Source organism: Podarcis cretensis (genome assembly GCF_951804945.1).
Source record: "Podarcis cretensis genome assembly, chromosome: 11".
NCBI classification, from domain to species: domain Eukaryota; kingdom Metazoa; phylum Chordata; class Lepidosauria; order Squamata; family Lacertidae; genus Podarcis; species Podarcis cretensis.
In genome coordinates this window covers 4584625-4604634 of record NC_137180.1, presented here as the reverse complement: position 1 = coordinate 4604634, position 20010 = coordinate 4584625, and the positions used below count along the sequence as shown (strand labels likewise).

Genomic DNA, 20010 nt, shown 5'->3' with positions numbered 1-20010 from the left:
TTGGGAAAGATGGAGGGCACAAGGAGAAGGGGACGACAGAGGACGAGATGGTGGGACAGTGTTCTCGAAGCTACAGACATGAGTCTGACCAAACTGCGGGAGGCAGTGGAAGACAGGAGGGCCTGGCGTGCTCTGGTCAATGGGGTCACGAAGAGTCAGACACGACTAAACAACAACAACAAAACAGACTGAATGACTAAAAAAAAAAAAAAAAAAGCTGCCTGAAGTTTGGTTTCTCATTGGGGAGGGATCTTCATTGAATCTGCAGGGATTTTCATTTCCATTTGCAGCACTCTATGCCATATTCCATACTGTTGTAGAGGGTCTGCTAATCCTCTTGGACAGATTTTTTTGGGGAGGGGGCTGCAGCAGGAGGGGGTACTGGCAAAAACCACCTCCCTTTCTCTTATGTCAGGAGACATGTCTGTGAGGGGAGCAGCAGCACTCTTAGGGGCCTGCTCTGTAAGTGGAGCTTTCTCTAAATGGGCCTTTCCTAAGGAATCTTCTTCCTCAAGATGCACAGCAAGCAGGGCATAGGAATGTCTAGAAGGCTTTTAAAGTCATGCCTGTTTCTCCAGGCTTTTGGGTGTCAATCAGGAAATTTTATTGGTATTGTGTTTAATCAAGGTTTATGGTGACATATATGCATATTCATATTTTATTATTTTGTTTAATATTGTCTATATGGGTGTTTTATTAACTACTTTTAGGGCTCACTTAATTTATTTAGAAATATCACGCTTACACAGATCATTGTGTGCATAACTTGATTTTGATACATCAAGAGAATTTGTTGATTCTTCTTTTCTGCTGCTGTGAAGCTGGTGCTCTCTGTGCTTTGTTGTGTTTAATTTGAAAGATATGCTTTCTTCTTGTGCTTTCTTGCAGGTACAGGAGAAAGCGGAAAGAGTACATTTATTAAGCAGATGAGGATTATTCACGGATCAGGCTATACGGAAGAAGACCGGAAAGGCTTCACAAAATTGATTTATCAAAACATATTTTCCGCTATGCAAACTATGATCAGAGCTATGGATACTTTACAAATTCCATACTCATCTGAGCATAATAAGGTACAAAACTCTTCATTGGTGTCAATAACACAGAAAATACAGCAGTTGAAATTCCCAAAATAACAGTTCATTGAATGTACTTTCCCACCTCTTATGCTCTTAGTTTTAAACCTTGGCCAAAGAATCTAGCATATGGCATCTCTTCTCTCCCCAGTCTTTTCCATAGTCTTTGTGCTCGCTAACACAATGCAAATATACATGTGACTTCAGGAAAGAAGTGCATCTTTGGCATATGACAAAAAAGCAATACAATTAAGTTGCCACATGTCCGGGTTTTCCTGGACATGTCCTCTTTTGGGGGGTCAATATGGCAATTTTTTACCTTTTTCAGGAAATGTCTGGGGTTTTTTAGGGGGTGGGTTGTTGAGGGGTGGAATGTGGCACTTCCTGTGCCCTGGAAGCAGAAGCATTGTGTGGAGTGGCTGCTTTGGCTGCAGGAGAGTGTGCAGAGCAGTCACTGGAAGGAGGAAAGCCATTGGAGGAGAGCCATCAGGCAGGGTAGGCTTGGGGTGGCAGTGGCTGCCACGTGTAGAGCTCCTCCCAGCCCAGACCACCAACGCAGGAAGCTGGGCACACAGGCGGGCGAGTGCCAGAGCCTAGAAGGCAGGGCAGGCAGAAGGGTGTGTGTGCCACTCTTGGCTGCCCCGAGTGGTGCGGTCTGTAGCTGGTGCCCACCCCGCATCCTCTGGGGTGTGGGCGGCTCTTCCAGCGGTGGCTGCCCATTGACATGTGGGGAGCTCCCAGGCTCATGTGGGTGGCAAGCACCGCCCGGTGTTGACTTGGCTGGTGGGTGGGAGTGCTGAGATATCGCCACATACCGCAGCCACTGCCAGCCTGAGCTGGGCAATACTGGTGGAGGTGACAGAGTGCAGAGGAGACTGAACATGGCAGTGCCCACTGTTACTCTTTCTCTTTCTCTTCCCCCCCACCTCAACTCGCCTGCAAATGTGTCGTCTTTTTTGCTTTTTGAAATATGGCAACCCTATGCCACATCCACCTCTTTGAAGATGGAATTCCACAGACTAGGGGTAGAATGCCCTTTCCCAGGCCACCACTCCAAGCTTCCAAGGGTGATAGAACTATCAAGAGTCGCCTCTCTGCCAATCTTACCACAGGAGAGATTTTGAAATCATGAAACAAATTGTCTGGCATCTGTAAGGTGTCGTTGAATGATAGTGTGGGTTCTGTATTGTGACTAAGAAGCTTGAACTAGCTTGTGAAGTCCAAGGATGCTGAGAACAGAGTAACTCTTTTCTTTTCTTTTCTTTTCTTTTTTTTTTTTTTGTTCTTATGGCTCTCATAATTTCATATCTTTACTTGTAGCATATTTAGGGATATGTAATTCATTTATTACAGTTTAGTGGGATTTACTCCCAGGTAAGGGACGCAGGTGGCGCTGTGGGTTAATGCCTCAGCGCCTAGGGCTTGCCGATCGAAAGGTCGGCGGTTCGAATCCCTGCGGCGGGGTGCGCTCCCGCTGCTCGGTCCCAGCGCCTGCCAACCTAGCAGTTCGAAAGCACCTCCGGGTGCAAGTAGATAAATAGGGACCGCTTACCAGCGGGAAGGTAAACGGCGTTTCCGTGTGCGGCTCTGGCTCGCCAGAGCAGCGATGTCACGCTGGCCACGTGACCCGGAAGTGTCTCCGGACAGCGCTGGCCCTGGCCTCTTAAGTGAGATGGGCGCACAACCCCAGAGTCTGTCAAGACTGGCCCGTACGGGCAGGGGTACCTTTACCTTTACCTTACTCCCAGGTAAGTGACTACACAATTGCAACCTAATCTGCATTAGGTTGATAGTAAGAGTTGTTTGGTTGGGGACGCAGGTGGCGCTGTGGGTTAAAGCCTCAGCGCCTAGGACTTGCCGATCGAAAGGTCGGCGGTTCGAATCCCTGCGGCGGGGTGCGCTCCCGCTGCTCGGTCCCAGCGCCTGCCAACCTAGCAGTTCGAAAGCACCTCCAGGTGCAAGTAGATAAATAGGGACCGCTTACCAGCGGGAAGGTAAACGGCGTTTCCGTGTGCGGCTCTGGCTCACCAGAGCAGCGATGTCACGCTGGCCACGTGACCCGGAAGTGTCTCTGGACAGCACTGGCCCCTGGCCTCTTAAGTGAGATGGGCGCACAACCCCAAAGTCTGTCAAGACTGGCCCGTACGGGCAGGGGTACCTTTACCTTTACCTTTAAGAGTTGTTTGAAAGTGGAACAACCCTCTGGGGTTTGTGGACTCTCCTTCCTTGGAGGTTTTTAAGCAGAGCTTGGATGGTCGTCTGTCATGGATGCTTTAGCTGAGATTCCCGCATTGCAGGGGTTGGACTAGATGAACTCTACAATTCTATGTTGTTGAAACATACAAATTTACCAGAATACATCTGATAATACAAAGCACAAGGGAAATGTTGATCAATCTGAACAAATAATAGAAAGTGAATGAAAATTGCTGTGGTGGCAGTAATGCTCCCTGTGAGACACATTCCAGAATTCCACAACCCTTTCCAGATGGTGGATAATTTCACAATAAATATTAAAACATCCAGAAAAACATTTCAGTTAAAGTGGGCTCAAATTGCAACAAATGAAATGACACCAGTTATTTATTCAACAGCGTAATTGCATGTCCCTCCCCACACAATTCCAAATTCTGCATCTTTGCACTGAAACATAATATTTGTGCCAAAAGCAATGCCAATACATATCTGTGATTATTACTTACAAAGTGGTATGGTTGGAACGTAAAGTTAAGATGGATTCTCAAGTTAAGCTGATTTAGATATAGGTATGCAAATCAGCAGACTAGGATTTAAGGCAGAGGTGAGAATTTTGGGGTGGGGGTGGGGAGGGCAGGGGCTCATTCCCTCAGGGATACAGTAGTGTGTCTGGGACCATGTGCTTATTGTAGGCAGGACCAGGAACATTCCTTTCCCATTTATCTCTTTCTGCCACAGCCATTTCGCTTCTGATCTTAAACTTGCTGTGAGATGAGCAGGTTCTTTTTTTCACCTTTCCCCGCCTTCCCTCCAATCCATGCCATGATTGTCTCCCTTCCCTCCTGTTTTTGAGCAAATGGTGGTTTGCTTTTGACCTATATGCCAGAATTTATGAGGTCTTTCTTGAGACCTTTTTGCATGCAAACGTGAAGTGCTACCTGTGTTTATCCGCTAAGAGGCATCACACCTTGTGCCTGTTGAAAATGCAATGTGGTTCTCAAGCAAAGGGTGAATGCGATTAAATCACATTAAAGGCCCATCTAGGAATATGACTTGTGTCTTGTGTGCTTTGTTATTGTTTTTATAAAAAGAAGTCAGTGAGTTATACGTGAATCTGGCACTAATTGTATGGCTAAATAATAAAAGCGGAGTGACTTCTTCCAATGTTCACTTGATACAAACTAAAAACAAATTAAACAACTGACTTTGGAAAAAGGGACTGCTAAGACTTCTTTGATAATGAATAAATACTAAGTGCATCTGGTTTTAGATTGTTTTCTTTGAGAAACTAGAATCTTAAGTGGAGAATGTTCTGCCAGAACATTTCAAGACAATTAGGCCAGCATCCTCATGTATCCCTATTCATTAGAATGAAAGAGTGGGTTACTTAGGGACTTAAGCATGTACAAAAGAAAGGAGCCCTGCGTGTTCTTTTTTAAGGAAAAGAGTAAAGTGGAGGCATGTTCACATTTGTTTAAGTTTTTGTACAAAAAAAGAAATATGAATTAAATAATACTTTTATCACAGCAGACAAAATTCATGCTTGCATGTACAAAGCAGAAATATTGGGAAAATGGTGAAAAAGCAGGCAAGATCTTGGCCAATCGTTTAAAATGAAGGATAGGGCAATGAGTCCCAGTATTAAGTAATTTTATGAAGGTTTTCTTGGCTTACAAAAGTACATGCATTGTCTCTTTTTTCATGTTGTGGAGTCTTTTCTTGGAAGGGATGCTCATTTTCCCTTTGGTCATACAGTCGAAATGCTTATTAGGATTCCTTTGTATTCAAATAATATATTTCCTACTTTTTATGCCCTTTACAGATAAATGTGTTGAGGGGGGTGGGGGTGGGGGTGTACACAAACATGCATCTGGGGTGTGTGCCAAACTGGGTCTTTGACCTGGGTGACAGAAAGCCTATTTTTGGCCCTGCTTCAAGATTCCCCTGCCCTGCAATATGAGAATAATAGTAGTAGGTAGGGCTGCTGCAAGCATTACTGTACATGTGAATTGGCTTGAATGCTAAAAAATGTACTATATAAGGATATCATATTTATATCACCATCAATGCCTCTATACCTCAACCTTGCATCTATAATATTGGGATAATATTATTGACTTATATCTCAAAATCCCTTTACTGTTGCTTTTGTTATGCTTGAATAAAAATATTGTGAGAGATGTACTAATTCTTAATAGATGTGCTGACTTTTCTAAAGTTTGAATCAATATTTTATTTTAGTATTTAGAGAAACAGAAGCCCTTATCTAACCATCCTTTGCAATCTCCCTCTCCTTTCACCGAGTGCTGATCTAAACAAGGGAGTTTCCTCCAATTGCCAGCCAGCCTGCAAGTAGAGAGCTGTGCTCACACAAAAGTTGCAGAGGTTCCAGCTACACTGGGAGCATGCAATTTATATTTTAACAGCTCTACAACTGTGGCTCTCATTACACCTTTCTGTGCAAAAGCTTTAGGGTTTCAATGTATTTTAAGACCATACAGAAAGTCAACAACAAAAAGTTGGAGATTATAGCCTAACGCAGGCATAGGGAAACTTGGCCCTCCATATGTTTTGAGACGACAATTTCCATCATCCCTGACCACTGGTCCTGTTAGCTAGGGATGATGGGAGTTGTAGTCTCAAAACATCTGGAGGGCCGAGTTTGCCTATGCCTGGTCTAATGACACATTAGAAACTGAGGCTAAAACATGGTCCCATTGATTAACTAAGATGGGGCTTATTAATTATTTATTCCATTCACTTCTAAAAGTCTGTATGTCAAATTGATTAATAGATACTAGATATCTATATAAAGTAAAAGCCTCAAAGGATTCAGTCAAACGTTCAGGTATCTTCATTGTCTTGGATGCTTTAAAAGCTTCAGGCCCAAATGCAGATGTTAGCAAATGTTGTAATTGTAAAAACTGCCACTGTGTCATTCCCTCTAAGTGATACTTTTATTTTAGGGTAGCATATGTAAAAAAAAATTATTGTTCTCATCTATTAATTTATCTATAGATAACATACCGGCATCCATCCAATTTTTCCACACTACCATTTCCCACCCAATTTTTAAAGTTGGATTTCCCCATAGGGTCAGTTTATTGTGAGAAAATTGATCATGTTTATTTTTACTAGTCATCATATTCCATATATTTCCTGACTCATCAAAATCCTGGAGAGGCTGTGATGGAATGTCCCAAAATCCAACTCTTCTGGACATCAATCATACAAGAAATATGCAAAATAACCAAACAGGTATTAGAACTCACCCAGAACTGCTGCTTTTGAAGATTTTCCAAGATGATAATGCCCACTCACATTATAAAGAGCTTATAACCCACCTACTTGCAGCAGCCAGAAGCGTCATAGCCAGACCTGTCAGGAGTGAACATGGACCAGTGGTACCAAATCATATGGGAAACAACCTTACTGGAAAAGCTAACCAACAGACTGAAACTAACACAGTGACAAATAGAAGATGACACCTTCGTCCCAGTATGGCTTCCCGTTATCATGTACAAAGCCCAAAAAGACAACAACAAGAATCCACCGACAGCATACAAATCAATATGGCTAACTTGACATAACAATCATACCCTTCACAAATGCAAACAGCGATTGACCTGAGGTCAGGTTTTGAATTGGATTTATTTGGTCACAGGACCATTAAAAGACCCTCTTTGAGGATTTTTGACACATCACCCCCTTCTTGGTTCTGTGCAAACCCTTTCAAGGAGTTCTGACGTGGAAATTTGCTCCTAAGCTTCAACACGATTCCTTCCAATTTTATTTTTGTTTGATTACTCATTTCAGTGATAAATTTCTAGTCATTTTAGGTCCCAAGCAGGGGTGCCCAAACTTTTTTCAAAGAGGGCCAGATTTGATGAAGTGAACTTTAATCCCTTGTTGAGCTTTTTTTACAATTTTACCCCAGGCCTGATTTTCGGTGTCTGGGCATGCAACAGATGCGATTTCCGCACTGCGCCCATGGACGATCTCTGTGGGAGTGATCTGGCCCCTGGCCAGTGAACCTTGCTGACCCCTGCAGTCTGGAAGCTTCACCCAGGGCTTTTTTAAGGCAACCCAACGAGTTTTTTTGTTCTGCAGTATCCAGAGCTATATGTTGCTAAAATGGTTAGTGCAACATGTGGAGAGAGAATAGCAAGAATGGCGCTCAGTTCCCTACAAGATAATGGTCAGATGGAAATTGTTAGAGGATGGAAATGCAATGTAAAGGAGAGCAAGATCTTTGTTCTAAACCTTGCACATGGCAGGAGCAGGGGTAGGGGTGAAGGAAGGCCATGATTTAATGAAGCCTGGAATGATGGTCCAAACCAGACCATTATTTCTGAAACAGAAGCATCAGTCTTTCACTAGGGATTCTGTGTGTGCTGTTCTTGGCTTGTGGTAGCAGAAATAAATCAAATATTTGGAAAAGCAAACATCTAATGTGCTGTTCAAGATTCAGAATGTTTGGAAACCGATAGTCAACTATGTTTGTGCACAGAATATTGCTACTAAAGAGAAGGCACATTGTCGATGATTCAGCATGAAATACTTTCTAGCATTTGGCTTGGGAGGAAGCCTCTATGGTATTTTTCTGCACTGCTGCAATAAAGAGAACTAAATGGCATCCTGGTGGGGTGCCATGGCGGCTGCTGCCCATGCCCCCGGTACGTGCGCCAGCCACGCCCCTGCCTGAGCTTGAAGCTCCACCACTGACCATGTGAAAGACCTCTCAGTTGGAAACTTAATCCAGCAAGACTGATCTTTCTTTTTATGTTAGGATTGAAGTAGCTGATAGAGTTTCCTGGTATGTTACAGCAGAGCCATAACTATGGAGGGGCAGGGCTAGGTGGGTTCTTTTGCCCCAGGTGAAGCCTCCAGAGGGGTGCCATTGAGGCTCCAAGTGTGTGTGTGTGTGTGTGTGTGTGTGTGTGTGTGTGTGTACACAAATGCACATGGGGGTGCCAAACTGGGTTTTTGACCCAGGTGAAATAAAGCCTACTTTCACCCCTGTGTCACAGTGGCCAAAATTAAATACAAAAAAGCATTGTCCAGACCATTGTCCCACTGCAGAATTATTTATTTGCCATTGCTGTCCATTATAGCTTGCACAGTTACAGAGTGTGTACATACTGATATACCTACGTACAAGGACCAGTGTATTTTTCCCCCTGCTGCAAGGTGAGCTCATCTTCCCCTGACCAAAAGTGAGTGCAGTTCCCCAGCACACCTTCCCATCAAGCTATGTACATCTGTATGTAACCTAATTCAGAAGTGTTTAAAAATAAATAAATAAAACATCCAAATAATGAGGTAGGAACAGTAATGTTATTCACCCAGTGCTTTTCCAGCTGCACTGGCTCCCGGTGGAGTACAGGGTCAGATTTAAGGTGCTGGTTTTGACCTTTAAAGCCCTTCACGGCCTAGGACCCTCGTACCTACGGGACCGCCTCTCCTAGTATGCCCCACGGAGAGCCTCAAGGTCCATAAATAGCAACACCCTAGTGGTCCCGGGCCCTAAGGAAGTCAGATTGGCTTCAACCAGGGCCAGGGCCTTTTCAACACTGGCTCCGGCCTGGTGGAACGCTCTGCCTCATGAGACCAGGGCCCTGCAGGATCTGATTTCTTTCCGCAGGGCCTGTAAGACAGAGTTGTTCCGCCTGGCCTTTGGCTTGGAGCCAATTTGATTCCCTCCCTCTCTTTCTTTTTTCTTTTCCTTCTCCTCCTGCGATGAGGCTACATTTTAATATTTTGATGTTTCAGTATTTTAATGTTGTATTTTTAATTTTGTTTTTAAGTTGTAATCATTTAACTTGTTTTTATTATTGCTTATAAGCCACTCTGAGCCCGGCCTTGGCTGGGGAGGGCAGGGTATAAATAAAAATTATTATTATTATTATTATTATTATTATTATTATTATTATGCATCACAGAAACAACAGAAGAGTTCATCGTTTCCCACTGATTCAGTCATATACAGTGTGCAGGGTATTTTTGTTTCACTCACCCTCACACCACCACCTTCCCCGAGTGGTTCTAGGTCAAAGTTAGTGCATGAAGGGTGAACCTGGCATTTGGGACTGTTGGTTGTGCTTTGAATGCCCAGCAGTGTCTAATTTTGCAGTTCCATGTTGACTAAATGGATTATAAATCCCTAACTATCCCCCCCCCCCATCCTGCTGCAGGAGGCTGGTCAGATGATTGAAGAGCTGAATGTAGACTCAGTAACAACACTGGAGAGAGAACTTGTGGAAGCCGTTAAGAGGCTGTGGGAGGATCCAGGAATCCAAGCATGCTATGATAGGCGAAGAGAATACCAGTTGTCCGACTCGGCTAAATAGTATGTATCTTACAGTAATAGATCTATGGTCTGAAATGTTTAGGTTTAGTAAATATTAGGATTTAACTAGAATTTATATACGGTGCTATTTTTCAAGAAAAAGAGGTGCCAGAACTCACCATGAGCCTTATTTTCTCATAATGGCAAAGGTGTGCCCTCCCGAGTTCCAGTTGGAAAAAAGCCCTACTTGTATGTATATAAGACAGTCTCAATAGGCATTAGAAAGGGGGTTATGCAAAGGGGTTGAGGTGTTTAAGTAGGGTTTGTGTAAAGAAGACTTGTGTCAGACTTTGAAAATGTAATCAAGATCCATGTGTATTGGAATATGTGGAGCCACTTCTTAGCATCAGCAGTTGGCATTTGAAGAGCTAATTAAGCTAGGTAAATGTCCTAAGTGTACCAGTCTTTAATCCTAGTCAGTCAACAAGTGGGAACTCAGGGGAACTCCTTTGTTAGGTGACAAGGGGGGGGGGGCGCTAATCATTAGTACTCCAAAGGACCAAAAGAACTGACCATTAGGATACAACTGAATAAGGAACAGCAGAATTAGTAGGAGAGATGCCTTGGACTGGAGTGCTACACTCCAAGCCCCTCTTGAGATGACCAGGCTGTAAGATCTGGAATCCCTCCATGCAGAGTGAAGGTGTAAATATGTGAATAAATCATATTTCTTTGTGTCTTCAGTTCTCCAAAGGAGTGAGTGTCTCCAGCCCCCTGCAATCTTGCTACTGTTCAGCACTTTTGCCAGATTGTATTATTATGACGGGTTGTACTGCCAACTCTCCCCCTGCCCCAATTTGTAACTCAAATTTCGGCATGAAATCACATCTGTCTCTTCAAGTAGATGAATTAACAAAGAACAGTTTTGTTTTAATATTACTAGTTTTCTTTTCTATGGGTAAGGAAATGATGAGCAGCTATTCTTCTTCCCATACATACATACAATCTATTTCTCTTATTATATTAGTAGAAAATTGAGTGGGGTTTTTTTGTTTTGTTTGGTTTTTTTGCTAAATACAATAGTTTGGTTTTGCTCGAGGTAAGAAGAGTTTATAGTTTCTTAGTGAAGCATGATCCAGATAGCAAATGAAATGTGGGTAGTAGAGAGGTTCATAAAAAACTTTTTTTTAAAAAAAATAATAATGCCTGCTCCACTGAATTGAAATTTCAGCCATAGGAAAACAGCCAAGTAAACAGCTATTTTTATGGAGGAGGGTCAAGATATTAACTGATATGCATGAAATTTCAGAGATAGCTATATAATCCCTAGTGTAGTAAGATAAGACCTTTGGAGCAGGCATTTTTTTACAAAAAGTTTTTTTATGAACCTCCCTAGGGAGCAAGGGGGTGATTCGTTGAGCTTGGCAAGCAAGACATCTTTGGCTCAGCTGAAGATTGAATAGTCAAGGGTCTGGCAATTGGGGGCTGTGCAGGATAGTGAAGGTCTTAGGATTTAATATGTTAAATAATGTTGCTTTCTTACAGTGACTAGTCTGGCATTTTTGGTTTCATTGTTCCAAAATTAAACTCAGTTCAACACATTTCTGCAATACTTTGCTTTATATAATTTGCCAGCGTTTTAGTGGATTTAGTTTCTCTGATCAGGTTCATTATACAATCTTTTACAGCACAATAGTGCTGCAAAGAATTTTATCAGAGAGGGGGCTCTATGGGCTTTGTTTGATCTGTGCTGTACCCCAGCTCAAGAAATTACTAAAAAGTCCACCACGTCCTCCTCTTCTGTGCCCTCTTTAATCCCCCTAGTATCAGGTTCAGTCTGTGTGAATTATTTTCCAGTTGCTCCAACCTTACATCAAGCATAAGAATTGCACTCTCCATTTTTTTGAGAACTTAATGCTGATATCCTGTGCTTCCATTATAGGCACCCCATCCATTTGCACAGCAACCTCATGTACCTTTTCCTCCGGTGGTTTAATTATTTCACTTAGATCCGCTTTACTTGCGTTATTTGCAATGTGGTCTCAGAGAGCAACACTTCTTCATCTTTGGATAGTTTTGGAGTTTAAGGCACCATTATCAGTTCCATCAAACAGATTATCAGGCCCGGTTATTTTCCTAGTCTCAGAATAGTTTCTAAGCGTCTTAGTTTAAAGCAAATGTTAATTCCCTTGCATTAAGTCTGAAATTGTTGAGTCTTTTATTCCTTTTTTGCTTCAGAAGTTTTTTGTTTTTTTTTAAAAAAGAATTCTAGTAACTAAAGAGAAAAGCTTGGAGACTAAGCTACAATCTTGGTCTGCACTGTCACCCCCCACTCCCCCCCCCCCGCTGGGTTAGGATTTTAATTTTTATACAATGAAATAGCAATTATGTTGGTCTTCACTTAAATGTTTTAAACTTACTACTTTGTAAATGAGGACAGTGTGTGGAAAATGTGAATATAAATTGACAAGCTTCTTTTTGATATAGTCAGCTCAAAAGTAAATAGCGTAACTGAAAATAGGCCACTATTGTTATTCATACATGGCGGACTGGGGGTGGGGGGAGCGCTGTGGCTGAAAGTGTCTGGTGTAATGGTAGTTGTGCATTAACAATAGCACTGAGTTTTGAATCTAGAATGTCCGTGTTCTTTAATCTTTTACCTTGTGTGGTCTATTAGCTCTCATTTATTTGTGAATTAATCTTCTACTTAAATAAGTATTTGATTTCAACATATGTTAATTTGTTTATGACAACATGTAACACTTTGCTAAATAAGTGTGTCTGTATTGGACTTGGAAGTTACCTTTCAGACTTTGACCGTATTGCTGCACCATCATTTGTGCCAAACGAGCAAGATATTCTCAGAGTGAGAGTGCCAACCACTGGAATTATTGAATATCCTTTTGAGTTGCAAAATGTTACTTTTAGGTAAGTTTGGTTATGCAAATTACTAATCGAGGTAAAGCAGTATTGAGTAGCCAGATACAGCAGCACCAAATATGAGCCAAATGGGGAAAGTTCATCCTTGATAAGGCTTGGTTACAGTTACTAACATCAGACGTAATTAGATTTTGATCTAAACCTGAAGAGTTTGGCGGCTATAAAAGGCCCTTTTGAACGTGGGCTTTTGTGAGCCTCTAAACATGGTTTCTGGGTTTGGTCCTGGAGCAACTTTATCAGCATTTCAGGTTACTGTAAATAGTTTGTTCAGCTATCAGGTCTTCTTCACAGCAAAGTTGAGTTGGGTTTATTTTGTTTGGTTGGTGCCCTGGAAGCTTATTGCACAGTTACTCCTATTTCTATTTACAGAATGGTAGATGTTGGTGGACAGAGATCAGAAAGAAGGAAATGGATACACTGCTTTGAAAGTGTTACCTCAATAATATTCTTGGTTGCTCTTAGTGAATATGATCAAGTCTTGGCAGAATCCAACAATGAGGTAAAAGAACAGAGTGCTCTAGATTATTTCAGTTAGTGCATTTTACTGTGGCAGATTATTTTCTCAATGCATCTCTCCATAGAATGGTCATCCTCTCCTATTCGATGCACAATACCAATTTTTGTGGGTGTATCCTGATGAAATTATGGCACAGACACACTCTTAGTTTTTCATTCTTGCACATATAGCATCCATTACATTGTATTTAATATTATATTATTTTATTGCATTTATATCCTGCCTGTCCTCAAAGGAGCTCAAAGTGGAGAACATGGTTATCTTTAACCCCATTTACACTTTGTTTGTGGCACTGGAAGAATAGCTAGTGCTATAATTAATTGTACTTGGAACACATGTCTGGGTAGAAAATAATGATAGATGGGAATAGGTTTTGGGTATGAAATAATTATACTTTAATCTGAGCACAGAAATGGGGTGCGCAGGCAGAGTTCCACTCACACAATAGACTTGCCCTGCATTTCCTTCCCCTATTCACCCCCAAAATGTGCTCTTGAGGGTCCCCCAAAACCCTGGGGCATATTTTAAGTGTAAGCAGTGGTATGAAGGTGGAGTGAAGTTCTGTTACACAAGCAGAAATCAGTGTTGGATACAGCCCAGCACCCACTAATTTCTTTAAGAATACTTTGCTAACATTTCATACTTTTCTTGCAGAATCGGTTGGAAGAAAGCAAGGCTTTATTTCAAACAATAATCACATACCCTTGGTTTCTGAACTCCTCAGTCATCTTGTTCTTAAATAAAAAAGACCTTTTAGAAGAGAAGATTATGCATTCCCATTTAAGCACCTATTTTCCAGAGTTCACAGGTAAACCAATTGTGGTTTACATCTGATAAGCAATTATTGTAGCTGCTTTGTCAGTTCACTAATGACCAGCACTTTAATGTGAAGTGTTAGCTACCCCAGTTGTTGGCTACACTAAAACAGACAACATTTACCGTATTTTTCGCTCTATAATACAGTGGTGCCTTGCAAGACGAAAAGAATCCGTTCCGCGATTCTCTTCGTCTAGTGGTTTTTTCGTCTTGCGAAGCAAGCCCATTGACGGCTTAGCGGATTAGCGCTATTAGCGGCTTTTAGCGGCTTATCAGCTTAGTGGATAAGCAGATAAGCGGCTTAGCGGCTTAGAAAAAGGGGGGGGGAGGAAAAAAAAGTCGGAAAAACTCGCAAGACATTTCATCTTGCAAAGCAAGCCCATAGGGAAATTCTTTTTGCGAAGCGCCTCCAAAACGGAAAACCCTTTCGTCTAGCGGGTTTTTCATCTTGCGAGGCATTCGTCTTGCGGGGCACCACTGTACACACTTTTCCCCCTCCAAAAATTAAGGGGAAATGTGTGTGCGTCTTATGGAGCAAATGCAGGCTTCAGCGAAAGCAACGCGAAGCCTCCGAAGCGCAGCAGGAGCGCTCCCGCCACCCTCCGGAGGCTTCGCGTTGCTTTCACTGAAGCCTGGAGAGTGAGAGGGGTCGGTGCGCACCAATCCCTCTTGCTCTCCTGGCTTCGCTTCGCTGGAGAGGTGCTGCACAGCTTTCCCTCTCTGCGCAGTGCCCCTTCAGCGAAGCAGGAGGAGAAATGGAAGAGGCTCCGTTTCTCCTGCCGCTTTGCTGAAAGGGCGCTGTGCAGAGAGGGAGAGAATTTTTTTTTTGTTCTCCCCCTCTAAAACTAGGTGTGTCCTATGGTCGAGTACGTCCTATAGAGCGAAAAATACGGCACCTATTTTTGCAAGCAAATGTTTAAAATTATATGCACATCCATATTCCCAATGTGGGAAGTTAGCATTTGTTACTACACACAAGTCCTACTGTCCAAATGCTCGTTACATACCCAAACATAAGGAATGAGTACCCAAACCTCACTACACACGTATCACAGATTCTGATATCAAGACAGCCAGACACAGTCGCAGTACTGTCAACAAATGAGCAGCCTTAAACAAGACTTACTTTTTGTGTTTTGCTGGTTCATGGCAACCAAAAACCATGGTGGGTGCGGGAAAGATCAGACAAATAAGAGAGCATCCTTTTCCTTCCCTCCTTGCCTTTTGCAAGGTTTCAGTGGGTTTTCCTGGTTTTTTTCAAAATTTTGGGGTAAACATTCTGTGGTTGGGAATATGGTAGAAATTTCCCCCTAGGAATAATTGGAAATTGTTGACTCGTTATGCAAACGCTCACCTAACAAATGAATTTCCTGAGAATGCATTGTGTTTGGATAGCAGGACCTGTGTGTATTAGTATATTTGAAAATAGTTAATTGGAATTAATTAACTCTGCATACACTAGTGAAAATAGAAATTTATTTGAAGATTGCAAGGAGTCTCTCTCTCTCTGTTTAACGGTGTCATTTTTTGCTTTTGAGCAGGACCAAAGCAAGATGTTAAAGCTGCCAGAGAGTTCATTCTGAATTTATACCAGGATCAGAATACAGATAAAGAGAAAGTGATTTATTCCCATTTTACATGTGCTACAGACACAGAAAACATTAGATTTGTCTTTGCTGCTGTCAGAGACACAATACTACAGCTGAATCTAAAGGAGTTCAATCTGGCATAAACCACAGGGACCCAGCAATGTATTTAAAACTCCATGTATGTATTTGCAGCAATTGTTTGTGTCCCTGTTGACCATAAAATATTTACTTAACAAAAATGGAGATTTAGATATGATACTTACAGATTTTTAATGTATACACTTTCAAAATGGTTTTTTTTTCTTTCAGTTTTTGATCTGAGGTGCATAATTTTAGTTTTGAGGTGATTTAAGAAAAAACTATCTGCCATTTATTTATAGATACTTCCTGCACCCGCTAATTTAATTCATTTGATAATCTTTTAGCCAGAGATGTCTTAGTTACAGAAGATTGGATGCTATATTGTCATTTGACTAAGGTACATGACTAAGCTGAATGAAAAATAGCTTATATTTATATAATTCTTTAGGTTTTTAAAGCCTCTTTGAAGGACATGGCATACATCTTATTTTCCTTGAAACACGGCAGCTTGTTGTGCTAGCTGCCAATATGTTTAATAATGCTAGCTGCCAATATGTTTAATATTTATTGTTTTCTATATACTTTGGGGCATAGTTATTCAAAAAATAAATAAAAACAAGCTCCCTTCCGCCCTTTGCTGGAGCCTATAAAAAGTAACTGCTTCCGTGACTTGAGAAGGGAAGGGTACACTTGTCTCCAAAATGTATAAAGGCACCCCTGAATGGCATCTATCATTCAACAGTTCCATTGTGGGAACCATATCTTTTGGTGGCCATTTTTGGCAAAGGCAGTGAGTGTTCATTTCCCATTTTATTTACTTTTCCTTTATTTTATATTTAATAAATAAATATAGTTAAGACCTACCACTTGTTTGGCATCATTTACACTATTGCTATGTCACCCCTTCATATGAAGTAATACAGCATAAACTGTTTGAAGAAAGATAACATGAATACAATGTTTGACAGAGTGGTAATTCAATTAGCATCTCTTCACTGTGTGAACATTCCTAAAATTTAAAAATGACATGAACCAACTCAGTATTTGGGACATCACATGTATGTGTTTTTCTCTACAGGTCTAGCAGACACAGGGATAGAAATCTAATAAGCACAAACAAAAATAATGTGTAACCAGCCTAGGAGACATCACACTCTTTATTGTACACATTTAGAAGGAGTGATCTGTATGGTTGGTCTGCAGCTTAAGGCCACAACTCAAAGTGTAAATGCTCAAGTATGATATGACTGTCAGTTAAACCAATGAATCTGGAAAGAGTTCGTTCATGTTCTTGAGACACAACACAATTTATATTTTGGCATATCCAGTAACCATTAATTCAATATACATTTTGTATAGCAAGAAATAAAATGTTATGGGGAAGACTGCAATGTATTCCTTTAAGCACCTCAGGTGGTTACATAATGGAGCAAGCAAGACTTTTATATAAATACATACAATTACATTTGGCATGCCATTTACTTTATTTAGCTTTTACAACAAAGCTACAGTTTGAGGAGTTTAAGTACCACCAGCAAATTCAGGAGGGCCAATCTCTTTCACCTCAATCCTCCAAACAGGAGTTTGGAAAGAATATTCTGGAGCAGACATTTACTACATGCATCAAACAAGTCAAATCTGGATTAGGCAATACACTTACAAACATTTGCATTCTTTTCCCTTTTATGATGTGATTTCTTCATCTACATGTGCATTTATAGGCATTATTCTATAGCCTAGCAAAATCAAATTATAATAAATGTGTATGCAACCCTCCACATACTGAAATCTTGTTGTTTTCATGCAGAACTAAAAAGATCTTATGAATTGTTTTGGGTTTAAATGCTGAAATGGGTTGTATTCCCACGTTAGTCATACACTGAGCAGATCCACTGAAATTAAGAGACTTGCCTAATTTGCGTCCATGAAATTCAGTGGGTCTATTCTAAGAAAAACAGTTGGATGCAACCCAAAGTTAATGAATGTTCTCAATTTTTTTAAATTAATGACAATGCATTCAGCATGAGCATGAAATTTAGATTCCCCTCACTCAACATAGTTTTTCATTCAAGAGTGTTCCTTAGGTTTATATACCATTTCAAAACATGATCTTAAGGTTTCGGTGACTTTGCGGAAAATTTTATGTATTGAAAGTAAAGATCATGTCATTCAAAGCATTGCTGCAAAGACACATCCCTGCCTAGGTTATCATTTCAATAATTCATGTTTATCTGTGTACATCTACCCATCATCATGAGGTACCAGAACACCTTGCTAATTTTTTGCATCATATAAAAAGTGAGTGTTAAAAATAATATTACAGTACCACAAACTGTTTATTTGTATTAAAAAAACTAAATAACCTCATGATATATATATTGGTAAATAAAAAGGCTTCTTGAATAAACAGATCAGCAAGATCATTCATAATATAAGAGCATTGCTGGTTAAATCAGTCTTTCCCTGAAGAATTTAACTGAATTTCAGTGAATTACATTATATTAACATGTAATGTGGCAATTATAGCATATTAATTAAAATCCCGATGACAGGAGAATAAAGCTTAGATGGTGGGGGAACCCTGATTATCACATAAAATCACAGGATTAATCTAGACTTAGTCTTTTTAAATCATGTGACAGAATATGCATGAAAACATCATTTTTACTCCTGATATAAGTAACTCTGTATTATTTATAAATAAAAAGCTCAGTAAGCCACAATTTGGCAGAGGTTCTCAGCTCTAGAACAGTTTAAATGACACTGACCATGGCAGATTTTTTTCTACTCTGGCTATGTAGAAGACATCAACAATCCCCTTCATAGTCTTAGCAATGTCACATGCTAAGCTTCAATCAAAATGTTGAATTTGGCACTCTCTGTTTTGTCCATCTTGGAATCTTGCACAAATGGTCACAATTTTGGATGGTTCTCCCTCACTTCTTCCAGTTTTGAGAGAACCCACTATGAAAATTTGAGAGAAAATTTAGACAATGAAAGTAAGTCAACATATTCATCTAAATATTAATAGCATAGAACATTAGTATATAACTATATAGTCAGTCCACATGTTGGCAAATCCCATTTTCTGGGGCTGCTGCCAGACTCCCAGCTGGGCTATACATGCATCAATGTGACATCTGAGAACTACTGTCACACATGCGTGGTGCCACCCTCACAATCAACATTTTGGTTATCTGAATCTAGGACTATGGTTGTATACTGTTTTCAAGTAAACATATTTAGATCAGTAGTATTCGATACTCACCTTAGCATCATCTGGCGTTTTAAAATTAATAATTTTTCCAAATTCTTTGGCATGGAATACAGACTTTACTCGTTCCTACAAAATAAATAAGTTTCCTATTAATTTGGCTTTCTAAGGTAAAATGAAATGTAATACTTCTGTTATTTTACTTTCCCAGCATACAGCTCACAGCTTTATAGTGGATTGCACACTGACTCCACCGTGAGCATGAGGCAACTCCCAATCAGGTTTGTGGACTTGCCAAACTCGAACAGTCAATGGAGTCACAAGTAGATGAAGGGATGAAGGGTAGATGAAGGGAACGCAGTGGATGTAGCCTACCTTGATTTCAGCAAGGCATTTGACAAGGTGCCCCATGATATTCTTGTAAAGAAGCTGGTAAAATGCGGTCTTGACTATGCTACCACTCAGTGGATTTGTAACTGGCTGACTGACCGAACCCAAAGGGTGCTCATCAATGGTTCCTCTTCATCCTGGAGAAGAGTGACTAGTGGGGTGCCACAGGGTTCTGTCTTGGGCCCGGTCTTATTCAACATCTTTATCAACGACTTGGATGATGGACTCAAGGGCACCCTGATCAAATTTGCAGATGACACCAAACTGGGAGGGGTGGCTAACACCCCAGAGGACAGGATCACACTTCAAAACGACCTTGACAGATTAGAGAACTGGGCCAAAACAAACAAGATGAATTTTAACAGGGAGAAATGTAAAGTATTGCACTTGGGCAAAAAAAATGAGAGGCACAAATACAAGATGGGGGACACCTGGCTTGAGAGCAGTACATGTGAAAAGGATCTAGGAGTCTTGGTTGACCACAAACTTGACATGAGCCAACAGTGTGACGCGGCAAATAAAAAAGCCAATGCAATTCTGGGCTGCATCAATAGGAGTATAGCATCTAGATCAAGGGAAGTAATAGTGCCACTGTATTCTGCTCTGGTCAGACCTCACCTGGAGTACTGTGTCCAGTTCTGGGCACCACAGTTCAAGAAGGACACTGACAAACTGGAACGTGTCCAGAGGAGGGCAACCAAAATGGTCAAAGGCCTGGAAACGATGCCTTATGAGGAACGGCTAAGGGAGCTGGGCATGTTTAGCCTGGAGAAGAGGAGGTTAAGGGGTGATATGATAGCCATGTTCAAATATATAAAAGGATGTCACATAGAGGAGGGAGAAAGGTTGTTTTCTGCTGCTCCAGAGAAGCGGACACGGAGCAATGGTTCCAAACTATAAGA

The 20010-nt window shown here is 41.0% G+C and overlaps 2 protein-coding genes across 3 annotated transcripts in view; one reads left to right on the top strand and one right to left on the bottom strand.

Moving 5' to 3' along the window:
• The window catches only part of LOC307227039 (guanine nucleotide-binding protein subunit alpha-14-like), a 36427-nt gene extending 20064 nt beyond the window's left edge, over positions 1–16363 (top strand). Inside the window, exons 2-7 of the mRNA XM_079996141.1 lie at positions 889–1073; positions 9467–9621; positions 12361–12489; positions 12871–13000; positions 13673–13826; positions 15376–16363. Of these exons, the coding sequence (XP_079852267.1) occupies positions 889–1073; positions 9467–9621; positions 12361–12489; positions 12871–13000; positions 13673–13826; positions 15376–15566 (944 nt within the window). The 3' untranslated portion in view covers positions 15567–16363. The remainder of the gene's footprint in view (positions 1–888; positions 1074–9466; positions 9622–12360; positions 12490–12870; positions 13001–13672; positions 13827–15375) is intronic.
• A 264-nt stretch (positions 16364–16627) lies between these two features.
• The window catches only part of VPS13A (vacuolar protein sorting 13 homolog A), a 150099-nt gene continuing 146716 nt past the window's right edge, over positions 16628–20010 (bottom strand). For both annotated transcript variants that reach the window (XM_079995964.1, XM_079995965.1), the window contains exons 71-72: positions 18773–18847; positions 16628–18468 (exon numbers count right to left, since the gene is read on the bottom strand). In XM_079995964.1, coding sequence (XP_079852090.1) covers positions 18418–18468; positions 18773–18847 — 126 coding nt within the window. In that variant the 3' untranslated portion in view covers positions 16628–18417. The remainder of the gene's footprint in view (positions 18469–18772; positions 18848–20010) is intronic.